The sequence below is a fragment of the Aureococcus anophagefferens genome, assembly GCF_000186865.1.
Source record: "Aureococcus anophagefferens unplaced genomic scaffold AURANscaffold_31, whole genome shotgun sequence".
Classification (NCBI taxonomy): Eukaryota; class Pelagophyceae; order Pelagomonadales; family Pelagomonadaceae; genus Aureococcus; species Aureococcus anophagefferens.
Window position 1 is genome coordinate 315,547 of NW_008705590.1, and position 10,506 is coordinate 326,052.

General features: G+C 73.2%; 3 protein-coding genes across 3 annotated transcripts; 1 reads left to right on the plus strand and 2 right to left on the minus strand.

Annotated features, from left to right (window-relative positions):
* Positions 1–79: 79 nt before the first annotated feature.
* On the minus strand, positions 80–3,888 carry AURANDRAFT_67094 (hypothetical protein; the record flags this gene model as incomplete). The annotated part of the gene is made up of 2 exons (XM_009042473.1): positions 80–1,415; positions 2,531–3,888. 2 exons carry the CDS (start codon positions 3,886–3,888, stop codon positions 80–82), a joined length of 2,694 nt encoding a protein of 897 aa, XP_009040721.1.
* Positions 3,889–4,706: 818 nt separating this feature from the next.
* Positions 4,707–5,210, plus strand: AURANDRAFT_32216 (hypothetical protein; the record flags this gene model as incomplete). The annotated part of the gene is made up of 1 exon (XM_009042444.1): positions 4,707–5,210. One exon carries the CDS (start codon positions 4,707–4,709, stop codon positions 5,208–5,210), a length of 504 nt encoding a protein of 167 aa, XP_009040692.1.
* Positions 5,211–5,285: 75 nt separating this feature from the next.
* On the minus strand, positions 5,286–9,022 carry AURANDRAFT_67095 (hypothetical protein; the record flags this gene model as incomplete). Its single annotated transcript, XM_009042472.1, has 2 exons — positions 5,286–6,487; positions 6,994–9,022. The coding sequence occupies 2 exons, from the start codon at positions 9,020–9,022 to the stop codon at positions 5,286–5,288; spliced, it is 3,231 nt and encodes a 1,076-aa protein (XP_009040720.1).
* Between the last annotated feature and the right edge of the window lie 1,484 nt (positions 9,023–10,506).

A 10,506-nucleotide genomic window follows, 5' to 3' on the forward strand; every position in this document is an offset into this window, starting at 1 on the left:
CGCGGAGTTCGCCGCGGCGAAGCGGAAGGTCCTCGGCGTCTAGGCGCCACGAGGGACCACGTCCCCGATAAAAGAGGCCCTACGCGTCCTTCTTGCATTCGTCCTCGCGCGGCGGCGCCGGCGCCGCCGCGCGGAAGGGCGGGAAGCAGGCGAGCACGGCGCCGAGCGCCGCGAGGTGGAAGCCCGCGGCGACGCGCGGCTGGTCCCCGGGCGCGACGCCGTCGAACGCGATCCCGCCGAGCAGGGGCGCGGCGACGCCGACGGACGACATGAGCACGTCGAGCGACGCGAGCGCGGCCGCGACGTCGCTCCGGGGCACGGCCTCCGTGAACATGGCCCGGAGCGAGATCGTCGACACCTGGCTCGCCGCGGCCGACAGCGGGAAGATGGCGAGCGCGTAGGCGAGGAGCGACGGGTCCGCGAGGGCCTTGGCGACGACGGGCACGGCGTCGACGCGGAGGGCCGCCGCGGCCGCCGCGGCAAAAGGAACCGCGGGCGACCGCCGCCAGAACGCCGCGGGCGCGGCCTCGGCGAGCGCCGCGACGAGGAACGCGGCCGCCGCGGCGCGCACGAGGGCCGGCGCGCCGAAGCGCCGCGTGAGCGCGCCCGCGAGGTGCCACGACGACAGCACGCCCACGAAGGACTTGAACGTGCCCAGGTAGGCGGCGTCGCCGCGCGTCAGGTCCCAGCGCTCGAGCTCGTAGAGCTGGCGCGTCACGGCCGCCGCGCGGCCCGCGAAGGCGAGCGCGAGCCGCGCGACGCAGACCGCGGCGACGTCGCGCGACGCGAGCACGGTCCGCCTGAGCCGCGCCACGAGCGACTCCGCGGGCGCCTTCGCGTCGCGCGGCTCCGCGGCCGCGGCGGCGCCCGCGGGCAGGGCCAGCGAGATCAGCGCGAAGTCAAAAGCGTATAATCCGACGGCGACGGCCGACGGGTAGCGCGCGTCGCCGAAGCTGTTGAGGTAGCCGCCGAGCGACTGGCCGGCGATCCACGACACTTGCGCCGCCGACGACACGCGGCCGATCCAGAGCGCGCGCTCCGCGCCGGGCTCCGTGAGCTCCGTCATCAAAGCCGTCGACGCGGTCATGGTCTGCTTGCAGAGGCCGACGACGACGCGGCTCAGCACCAAGACCTCGAACGGCGCCGACGGCCAGCCGACCATCGCGTACGCGGATCCCGCGCCGACAAAGTTCAAAAGTAATAAGCCCTTGCGCCCCAGGGCCCCGTCCGACAGCGCGCCGAGCGCGAGGCCGCCGACGATCTGCGCGACGCTGTAGGTCGAGCCGACGAGGCCCAGCGCCTTGCTGGACACGCCGAGCTCGCGGAAGCGCGCGGGCAGCAGCGGCACGACGAGCGACACGGCGAGCAGGTCGAGCAGCACGGCGCCGACGATGACGCGCTTCTGGTTCTCGCGGCTAAGAGGCATCGTTCCAAAGGCTTGCGCGGCGCGTCGATGAGTCGCACGGTTAGATGAGCAGCGTCTCAGACCTCGATGATCACGTCCACCATCCGCTTCTGTGGTTTTGGCGATCCGTTGTGGCAATTGCAGAGCTGGCAAAGCATGATGCGACATGACTAGGCTTTGACGCAAAAGCATGCGCCTCCGCCTACTCCGCGGCGACATCTCGCGCGCGAAAGCAGGTGCAATCATCACGAGCGCCAACGACGCTTTGATCGGCAACGAGAACCCGCTCTACTGGCGCTTCACGTCGCGGAAGAACGTCGACGGCGCCGTGCGCGAGGCCGCCGGCCCCGGCCTGCGCGCCGCGTGCCTCGCGCTGCCGGAGGTGGAAGCGGCGCCCTACGCCGACGAGGAGCCGCGCGACATCTCCCGCTGGGCGGAGACGGCGAAGCGCGGCGCGTCGGCGACGCTGCGCTGCGCGCCGGGCGCCGCCGTCGCGACGCGCGCCTTCGGCCTCGAGGCCGACTGGTGCGTCCACGCCGTCGCGCCGGACAGCGAGTTCGGCTACGAGGGCCACTACCAGGGCATGCCCGGCATCCGCGGCGAGGAGGTCCGCGCGCGGAGCCGCCCGCCGCTGGCGCGGCTCCGCGGGTCCTACGAGAGCGCTTTGGACATCTGCCGCGAGGTCGGCGCGTCGTCCGTCGCCGTGCCCGCGCTCGGCGCGGGCGTCAAGGGCTGGCGCCCGGCCATCTCCGCGGCGATCCTCGTCGACGCGCTCTGCCGCAAGCGCGCGTCGCTGCCGGCGGACGTCGACGTTTTTCTGGGCTCGGACGACGCCTGGGTCGCCTTCGGCAAGAGCTTCCGGCTCCTGCTCGGCGCCGCGGACGAGGTCGAGGACGACCCGAAGGGCCCGATCGCGTGGCGCTTCGACGACGACGACGCGCGGCTGCCCTACGACGCGGCGGCGGACACGACCGTGGACCTCTCGCTGATCCCCGACCTGCGGCCGCGGCCGCGGCGGAAGAACGCGGGCTACGCGGGCGACCACTGGGCGCCGACGGACAACGGCTGGGGATAGGGTCTTGCGAGAGAAAAATCGGGCGCCCCTAGAGGTCCGCGGCGAGCCACGCGTCCATGTCGGGCGCGTCGTTGAGGTCGATGTTGTTGAGGCGCATGCAGGCGAGGATGCCCTCGGGGAGCTCCGCGACGGAGCGGCCCTCGACGAGCCAGCCGATGTCGCAGACGAGCTTGGGGAACTTGGGGAGGAGCTTGAAGAGGGCCTGGTTCGACGTCGCCGCGAAGTCGAGGCCCACGTCGAGGCCGAACTCGTAGTAGTCGTCGTCGCGCGACACCTGCACGACCCCGGGCCGCTCGCCGACGAGCGCCGCCGCCGCCATGAGCACGGGCTTGGCGTTGAACTGGTGCAGCAGGCGCGGCAACCCCAGCGACGCGTCGCCGATGTTGTCGACGCGCGCGACGCCCTTGAAGGCGCCGTTGAGCACGGACATGGTCTCCGCGTTGTTCGCGTAGTACTGCCAGAGGCCGAGGTGCGGCGGCCAGTCCTCGCGGGGCCGCTCCTTGATGATCCGCGCCGTCTCCTCCGTGACGCGCCACCAGCAGACGACCTGCCAGCCCTGGGGCGCGCCCTCGCGCTCGCGCTCCTCGGGCTTCGGCGGCCCGCCGAAGAGCGCCGGCGGCTCGCCCGGGAAGAACATGTTCTGGACGAGGATCCGCGGGCACCAGGCCGGCAGGTCCTCCTCGTGGGGGCGCTTCGGAGGTAATTGGGCCCGCGCGGGCAGGTCGAAGAGGGGCGCCGCGCGGCGGAGGACGTCGAGCGCGAAGGGCTCGTACAATTCCTCCGCGCTCGGGAACTTCTTCTTGTCGCGGAGGTAGTCCGGGCCCCGGAGGACGAAGCGGCTCGCGACGGACGGCTCCCAGGTGCCGACGTCGCCGGCGACGGCGGCCTTGCGCGTCGACGACCCGGGCACGGCCTTGACGGTCACGGATTGGAGCGTCGACGCGCGGCGGCTCCTAGCGAGCGCCTTCTGCGCGTCGAGCACGTCGAGCGACGGGAACGGCGGCTCGTCCATCTGCGCCTCGTAGCCGCCCAACCAGACCGTGTCCAGGAACCCGCCGCGGCCCGCGCCGCGGATCGGCGCCGGCGCGCGCGCCCGGACGAGCGAGATGACGGTGGCGACGAGCGCGACGAGGAGCACGGGCCGCGCGAGCGCGCCGAGCCGCGCGGCGTCGTCTCCCACCAGGTAGCGCAGCGCGAAGACGTGCGCGCCCGTGACGACGGCGGCCCAGCAGATGCGGTCCCCGGGCGCGAGCTCCGCGACGGCGAGGTCCGCGCCGCAGCTCGCCGCCTTGAGCGTCGCCGCCGCCGCCGCGTGCGTCGCGAGCACGACCTCGGCGTCCATGGCGGGGTCCGGCGGCTCGGCGTCGATGACTTCCAACGCGACCTTGTCCTTGCGGCGCAACCGCATCCGTCGACGCCCGCGTGCGGGCGTCGAGCGTCGATGCGGTGGGTGGTGGACGATGCGAGGCGCTTCGGGCCGACGCCCGTCGACGCCGTGGGTGGCCGAGAGAGAGGCCGGCTGGATGCTGCCCATGGTGAAGTTGGCTCGCTTCGCCTCGCCACTGAGCCGGCCGCTCGCCGAAGGTGACGGCAGGCTCGGCTTGGGGCTGGGCTGGATGCTGCCCCCTTGGTGAGGCGGACGGTGCCGTCGAATCGGAGGACGCCAGCATGGCGACCGATGCGGCCGCGAGCAAGCCCCTGCTGCCCCCCGCGCCGGACTATGGAAAGTCGCAGTCGAGCGCGTCCGAGTGGGAGGAGGACGGCTACAGGGGCCACTCCTTCTTCCACGGCCGGAACATGGCCGACGAGGAGAAGGCCGCCGGCGGCTCGATGCGCTGGTGGGCCGCGGCCCTCATCTTGTTCTACTTCGTCTTAGGTATCACCTACTACACGTACTTCGCGGACCCGGAGCACTTCGACTTCCTCGACAGCGTCTACTTCTGCGTGACGACGCTGACGACCGTCGGCTACGGCGACCTCAACACGAAGTACGACGAGGACGGCTCCGTGCAGGACATGATCTTCACGAGCTGCTTCGTGCTGCTCGGCGTCGGCCTCATCGGCACGGCCCTCGGCGTCGTCATGGCCTACGCGCTGGACCAGGAGGACGCCATCGCGGCCACGCTGCGGGAAGACGACGACTTCGACCCGTCGGCGCCGCGGACGGAGGAGGTCTGCGGTTTGCACCTGTCGGAGGCCGAGGCCAAGGTCGCGTTCCAGGTGCCCATGGTCTGCGGCTTGCTAGCCCTGGGCACGGTGTGCTACAAGTTCATCGAGGACACGACGGTGACCGTGGCCTTTTACTGGACCGCGGTGTCCGTGACGACCGTCGGCTACGGCGACGTCTTCCCGAGCACGCGGGGCGGCAAGATCTTCGCGATGTTCTTCCTCCTGGGGGGCTGCGGCGTCATGGCCAAGGCCGTGGGCGACGTCGCGGGGCTGCCCCTCGAGCGGCGGAAGCGGCGCAACGAGCAGGCGGTCCTCGCGCAGTACGGCGAGGACCTGGACCCCGACGAGTTCCACGAGATTTTGACGTCCTTCCGGGACCTGGGCCTCGCCGCGGCGAGCGACGGCTCCTGCTCGAAGACGGAGTTCGTGCTGAGCATGCTGCTGAAGCTCGACCGCGTCAACCAGCACGACATCCGGCGGTGCGCGCGCGTCTTCGACGACCTCGACATCGACAAGAGCGGCCGCCTCGACAAGGCGGACCTGACGAAGAAGGAGTCCTGACAAGTAAATTCGCAACGTTGGATTCGAAGCCGCGTTCCGCGGGATGCGTTCGTAGCTTTCGAGTCGCTTACGTGGCTAGCAGTCCTCGTCGAGCTTCGCGCGCGCGTAGGCGACGTCGACGCGCGCGTCGGCTTCGCGCGCCTCGGCGTCGCGGAGCGCGTCCTCGAGGCTCGCGCTCCGGATCGACGCGGCTTTGAGGTCCGCCGCGAGCTTGGTGAACGCGCAGGCCGCCGCGGCCTCGAGCTGCGTGTTGAGGTCGAGCGCGCAGAAGCACGCGAGCGCGAAGGACACGGCGGACAGCTTCGCGAGCGTCTCGGGCGCGAACGAGGTCCGCGGCCACTCGGTCTCGGCCGCCCTGGCGTCGACGGCGAGCGCGGCGACGTCCGGCGTCGCCGCGCGCGCGATGTCGACGACGGGCTCGGCCGCCGACCACATGGCCTCCTCGACGACGACCTCGGCCGCGGGCTCGGTCGCGACCGCCGCCACTTCCAGCCGCGCCGGCGCGGCGGGCTCCGCGACCGCCGCCGACTCGGCCCGGGCGGCCTCCGGCGCCGGCGCGGCCCGCTCGACCGGCGGCGGCGCCACCGCCGACTCGAGCCGCGGCGCGTCCTGGCGGCGCCGCGCCGCGAGGGACTCGTCGAAGGACGCCGCCCGTTCCTTGAACTGCGTCAGCCAGCGCGCCTCGTAGGCCTTGGCCCGCTGGCCCGGGTCCTCGATGTCCAGGAGCCGCGGGGACGCGTCGGCGGCGGACGTCGAGGCGACGGACGACGTCGCGATGGGCACGGCGTCCGACGGCCGCTTGTACCGCTTCGCGATGATCTCCTCCATGGACGCCGCGCGGTCGCGCAGCTCCTGCATCGCGCGCTCCGCGTAGTCGCTGCGCCGCTGGTCCAGGTCCCCGAGGGTCGCCGGCGGCGGGACCGCGTAGGCGACGGACGTCGACGACACGGACAGGGGCGGCATGGAGTTGAGGATGTTCGCGGCGCCCTCGCGCGCGCTCTCGAGCGCCGCGGTCCGCCGCCGGTCGCCGTCGGGCACGAAGCTGTCGACGTAGGCCGCGGCCTCGAGGCGGGCCTCGGCCGCGGCGTCGATGACGAAGGGGCGGCGGCGCCCCAGGCGCAGGGGCGCGGTCATGAAGCTGAAGAGGCGCAGGAACAGTGTGCCGAGCCGGAACCGCGGCTCCGGCGCGAGGATCGACGGGAGCGCGAACGCCTCAGCGGAGGTGATGGTCGGCGGTCGCCGCGGCATGGTCGGGCTCCGGAAAGCCGTCACACATACTGTAACAGTGAGGACAGCTAGCTTGGCGCGCATATTCGAGGGAGCGCGGCGGCGTCGACGGAGACCGTTGGGTCGCCCAACGTCGTCTTTGCCGCTCTCGACTGGCGTCACGCGGGAAATGAGTGCTTCTGCAGCTGCTCGTGGAATTTGAACGAGGTCGACCACGCGCGGGCCAGTGCCGCTTCGCTTCCGAGGCCTTGTTCGCTCCAGATCGCTCCGGGATGGCTCCGGGGTTGCCCCGGATCGCCGGGTTCCCGTCCGACTCGTGTCCGAGCGCGTGGGATCGCTTCGGATCGCCGCAGATCGCCGCGGCGCGCGGATCTTGCGCAGGGATCGCGCAGGGATCGCTCCGGATCGCCACCGGGATCCTGGTGGCACCGGCCTCTGCGGCACACGTCCCCGCATCCCCGAAACCCTTATTTAACCCGATGCAGCCCCCCCTTCGCGCGTTCGCCCTCCGCCGGCCGCCGTCCCAGCGCCGCCCGCGACGGCGTCCCCGAAAAACCCTCAGCTTCGGGCCACGCGGCCTCCAACCCCGCGGCGCCGCGCATGGCCGCGAGCGCGCCCTCGTCCCACGTCGACCGCAGGACCCCGCGCGCGACGTCCGCGAAGCGCGCGGGCGCGTCGTCGAGGCACCAGCACCAGCCGAACGCCGCGCGGTTCTCGTCCTCGGCGTCGCAGGACGAGACGTCGCCGCCGAGCTTCTTCCGCTTCGCCTTGTCCTCCTTGGTCATCGCCGCCAACCGCCGCGCGGCGGCCGCAGCCGCGTCCGCGCAGGGGAGGGCCTGGTCGTCGAAGCGCGTCATGCGCGGGTGGTACACGGCGGCGAACTTGCGCTCCTCGGCGGCCGACGGGTCCCGCGAGTCGATCGCGCGCGCGTTCAGCGCCGTGTCGAGAGCATACCCGCCCCGCAAGTGCGCGAGCACGAGCGATTGCTGCGGGTCCAGCGTCTTGATGCGCCCCGCGGACCGCGACGCCTTGCGCACGTAGTGGACCCACAGATACTCGGCCGACGCGTGCGCGACGAGCTTCTGGCGGTGCATCTGCGCCTTGCCCGCGCACGCGCCCGCGTCCAGCAGCGTGCCGCCGCCCCGCCCGACGGCGCCCCGGCCCGAGTCCCGGGGGCAGCGCGCGTAGAAGACGCAGGGCAGCGATAAAGCCCGCGGCACGGGCCGCGCCGCCGAGTATGAGGACACGAGCGCCCGGAGCGGCTGATCCGGCGCGCCCGGCGGCGGCACCAAAAATTCGTCGACGTCGACGTGCGTGACCCACGAGGCCCCGGCGGCGACGGCGCGCCGGTGGCACGCGTTCTGCGCCGCGTACTGGCTCGGCCGGCCAAACATGCCCTGGGTCGTCAGCGTGCCGTTCGTCTCGGCGACGACGCGGCGCTCGAACGCGGCCGGGTCGCACGACGCGGACCGGTCGTCGTTGACGGCAGGCCAGGCGACGTGCGTCGCGCCGCCCGGCAGCGGCGCGAGGGCTATCTGGAGCGGCGATGCCGCGCGCCAGCCGTCGCCGCCGTCGCGGAGCGCCGCGGCGTAGACGCCGTCGCTGTTGTCCATGATGGCGACGTGGTCGACGCCGAGCGCCAATAAATGCGCGAGCCACTCGGCGACGCGCGCGGCCGGCAGGCCCTGGGCGACGTTGTCGCGGTCGAGGTAGGCGCCGCCGCGGACCCAGGCGCAGGCGGCGATGGTCGGTCTCGATTCTTGTTCCAGCGCGGGCACGCGCCGTTGCAAGACGACGGGGATGGCCGGGTGCGCGGCGGTCGCTTCCGCGAAGGCGGCCTTGGACGTCGCCACGCGCGCGACGACGCCGCCGCCCCGCGCGCAGGCCGCGCCGCGGAGCGCCTCGGGGACCGGGCACGTGAAGGTGAACGTCGACCGCGCCTTCAGGTAGACGCCCGCGTCCGCCGCGTCCGCGGCCACGACGACCTCGGCGCCGCCGTCGGAGAACGCGCAGTAGAGCGCGAGCTTGTTGCGGTCCGTCGCGCGGCTCGCGAACTCGGCGTTGAGCGCCGCGGCGACGGCCTTGCGGACCTTGGTGCGCCACTGGCTCGACACGCAGACCTGGCAGCCCTTCTTCTCCTTCACGAGGTCCGCGCGCCACGCGCGCCAGTCGTCGAGGCCCGCGCGCTCGAGCGTGCGCTCGCGCGCGTCGCAGGCGCCCTCGAGCTGGCCGACGAACGTCGCGGCCGCGCAGCCGTCGCGCTCCGCGGCGAAGGCGTGGTACAGCGCGAACGGCAGGCCGTGCGCCGACGACGGGTGCAGCGGCACGGCCGTCTCGTCGCGGCCCGGGGACGCGGGTCGCGGCGGCGAATGCGGCGGCGCTGGCTCCGCCGGCGGCGGCCGTCGCGCCTCCGCCGGCGGCGGTCGTCGCGGCGCCGCCGGCGGCGGCGCGGCGTCCGTCGTCGACGTCGCGAGCGCCGCCGCCGGCGCCGCGTCGTGCCGCGGCAGCGACGCGTGGTGGCGCAGGTTCAGCAGCGCCACGACCAGCGCGCAGGCGACGAGCGCCAGCACGCCGCGGCGCGCCATGGGTCTAGACCGCCGGTACAGCTAGGTCGCTTCCAGGCTCGTCGCAGCGCCCATCCTTTGTGGCAAGAACAAGTTGAACATCACCAAAAACGTTGCACCCCCGACCAAGCGCTAACTCGAGGTGAGGCCGCCGCCCGGCGCGTCGGAGGCAGCCCTCCGGGCGCGCGCCGGTCACCATGAGCCATGCCGTGGCGACGAACACGATGATGCGGCTGCCCGCGAGCGAGCTCATGACCATGCGCGAGGAGTTCGAGGCCGAGGAGGACGGGCTGACGCTGGACCAGTTCGTGCGCGTCATGCTGCGGCGCGCGCGGCACACGAGCAAGCGCAAGTACGAGAAGCTCGCGCGCGCGAAGCGCATGGCGCGGCGCCACGCGCCCGCCGACGAGGAGCCGGCGCCGACCTTCGAGAGCGACGACAGCGACGTCGACGAGAGCGACGAGGTCTACGACGCGAGAGGGGCCATCCGGCCCATGGTGGGCCTCGACGGCCGGGCGAACCTGGGCGCCGTCGACGACCTCTGCGAGCTCTTCGACCAGATCGATGTGAACGGCGACCAGCACCTCGAGTGGGAGGAGTTCACGTCGTTCGTCATCGAGCACGGGATGGAGAAGTCGGACGACGACCGCGGCGGGCTCCACGACCGCTACCTGGAGCGCAAGGTGACCTGCGAGCCCGTGGGCTGGCGGCCCCACGGCGGCGGCGGGCCGGGGCCCTTCAAGCTCTTCCGCTGGATCCCGGAGCTGCGGCTCCTCTGCATCTGCGCGGCGGGCTGCTGGGCGCTCTTCTCGCCGTTCCCGCGCGCGGCGGCCGCGCGCGACCACGTCCGCGCGGTCTTCCAGTGCTCCCTGGCGCCGGCGGAGGAGACGTCGGCGACGGCGGAGGAGGTCGACGGGTCCCAGCTCCTGGCCCAGTCCCAGGCGCTCCTCGAGGGCGGCGGCGACGACGACGGCGACGACGCGCGCGAGCAGCCGTCCGCGTCCACGAACCCGGACGCGGCGCCGCGGTCCACGGTCAAGGACGCCGTCATCGAGTGCCTCGACGTGGTCTTCGCGCCCAAGGATGAGCTCATCATCGCGCTGTGCAGCGACCTGACGCTGCGGTTCTACCACATGTCGAGCCGCCAGTCCGTCCACGAGGAGACGGTCAACGCCAAGGGCGCGACGCGCCTCGCGCTGCCCCACACGCGCGCGGCCTGGTGGGCCGGGGCCTTGCTGGAGGGCCGCCACGTCGGCGCGCGCCTGCTCTTCCTCGCGGGGCCCCGGGCGACGGTGACGGCGCTCGCGGTGCGGCCGTTCGACCCGCGGCCGCGGCCCGGCGCGGACCGCGACAAGGGCGAGCCCCCGGGCGTCACGCAGCTCGAGGGGCTGCACGGCCACTCCGACGTCGTCAGCGACGTCGTCGTGCTGGAGCAGCCGCGGACCATCGTCGGGCCGCCCGCGTCCGGCGGCGCGTTCGGCGCGGACGACGGCGACGTGCTGCCG